This window comes from Trypanosoma equiperdum, assembly GCF_001457755.1.
Source record: "Trypanosoma equiperdum strain OVI genome assembly, contig: ctg_975, whole genome shotgun sequence".
NCBI lineage: Eukaryota > Euglenozoa > Kinetoplastea > Trypanosomatida > Trypanosomatidae > Trypanosoma > Trypanosoma equiperdum.
Window position 1 is genome coordinate 26,442 of NW_027124948.1, and position 2,236 is coordinate 28,677.

The 2,236-nt window shown below is 44.3% G+C and overlaps 1 protein-coding gene across 1 annotated transcript; it reads left to right on the plus strand.

The window, feature by feature from the left end:
* Positions 1-614: 614 nt before the first annotated feature.
* TEOVI_000707500 (thymidine kinase, putative) lies at positions 615-1,982 on the plus strand (the record flags this gene model as incomplete). Its single annotated transcript, XM_067227427.1, has 1 exon — positions 615-1,982. One exon carries the CDS (start codon positions 615-617, stop codon positions 1,980-1,982), a length of 1,368 nt encoding a protein of 455 aa, XP_067083528.1.
* Between the last annotated feature and the right edge of the window lie 254 nt (positions 1,983-2,236).

Genomic DNA, 2,236 nt, shown 5'->3' on the forward strand with positions numbered 1-2,236 from the left:
CGTGTGTAACTTATGGGTCATTTGTCTACACCTTTGTTTACCTCTCAACTGTATAAATATAACATAAATATGCGATTGCCTGTATTTATTTGTTCATGTACACTTCACGGAAGAGTTCTTTGTGCTTTGTAGCTAACTGAGAAGCTCATCCTTTCTCTTGTACCTTAAACTTACTCCCTATAAATGTTGGTCAATTTCTGCCGTTTTGTACTGTGATGGCTGCTTGCACGTGGATTTTTTTTTGTGTTTCCACTTTGTGTACGTGACCGGCGTTACGAAAGCATTGTGTATCCTTGCTGTTGGGCGGTATTTTGCCTCTCACTTTGTACCAATGAAGGGCTATCCACTTGCCTGTAAAAGTTTTTTCTTGTTCTTATTACGGTGAGTCAACATGTCTGTACCTTGACAACTCTGTCCCCTTCGCTGCGATCTAGCTCCTTTTTTTTTAATTTTGTGACATTATTAAGTGCAATACATTTAGACTGTGATACGACAAACATAAACGCATCACTGTAGTCACAAGTAACCGTTACGGCGCACGTCTTTGAGTAATTGATCCGCACGACAGAAGGCGGCACATACCGACAGGAATCACCAACATCTCAACATTGCAAATGCACGACGGAGATGGCAATATTGAACTCATCATTGGCCCCATGTTCGCTGGTAAAACAACAGAACTGATGAGACGTGTCCAGCGACACAAACACGCCCAAAGATCATGTTATATCATCAACTATTCACGAAACAGTTACCAAAATCAGCGACTGTCAACTCACGACCAGCTTTCACTGACTGCCAATGTGTCCATCGCAAAACTTAGTGAAGTGTGTGATGAATGGCGTGACTACGACGTCATTGCTGTTGACAATGGCCAATTCTTCCCTGATGTTGTGGGTTTCTGTGCACGCGCAGCCAATGAGGGGAAGACTGTCATTGTGTCAGCACTCGATGTAGACTGCCGAGAAACTCCTTTTGATGAGGTTTGCCGTCTTGTTCCCCGTGCAGAATCAGTGTTGAAACTCAGTGCCGTATGCATGAAATGTCATGAGCACGATGCTTTCTTAACGTATCGCACCATCGAGAGCAACGAGCGTGAACTATATGGTGGAGCCGACATGTACTTGGCTGTGTGCAGGTGGTGTTACAAACAACTTACCATGAGCCACGTTGATGCGCAGAAGACATCTGCTTCCACAGCTGCAGTTGTGCCAAATGGTGCACACGGTCGCATTGAACTCATCATTGGCCCCATGTTCGCTGGTAAAACAACAGAACTGATGAGACGTGTCCAGCGACACAAGCACGCTCAAAGATCATGTTATATCATCAAGTACACTGGGGACACACGCTACAGTGAAGGTGCTATAACTTCTCACGACCAGCGTGCACTGACTGCCAATGTGTCGGTCTCTAATTTACATGACGTGGGTGATGAGTGGCGTAAATACGATGTGATCGCGGTGGATGAGGGCCAATTTTTTCCTGGTGTGGCCGCGTTCTGTTCCAAGGCTGCCGATTCGGGGAAGGTTGTAATTGTGTCAGCACTTGATGCCGATTACCTACAAGAGCCATTTGAAGAAATTTGCCTTCTTGTTTCCCGTGCTGATTCTGTTGTGAAACTTAGTGCCGTGTGTATGGAGTGTCACAATCGCAAAGCATCTTTTACATATCGTACTGTGAAGAGTGATGAGCGCAAACTTGTCGGTGGCAGTGATATGTACATGTCAGTTTGCAGATCATGTTACGAAACTAAAAGGAATATGGTGCAAACTGAAAAGTACATTTACAGTTGTGTTGGGATCAATGAAGGGAGTTACTCGGAATGTTCCCCCGGGCCAAGCGAGCGCAGTTCAGCAGGAACCTCCGGCGTCCAAACTTCCGTCAAGGTGGATGAGCAGAACTGCACTGAACCGAACACAGAAGCTAAAAAAATGCCTCTGAAGAGAAAAAGAAATCAAATGGCCGTTGATACTACTTAGTGCCAGGTGTACTATTGCGCAACGTATTGTGCCATTTTTCTGATCTTCAAATTATTAGAGTTGTTGGTAAAACAGCGTTGCTGACCACTTAAAAAAAAAAAAGTATACATAAATAGTGGTTCTTTCCACTGTTTCCCGGGATCCTCCTCTATTTTTGAAAAAAAAAATTTGGTTCGTTACTTTTCCCGAGGTAGACGTGTAAAATGTTTTAATGCGGCGCATACACAAGGAGAAAAGATGCTTATGTGGTCACG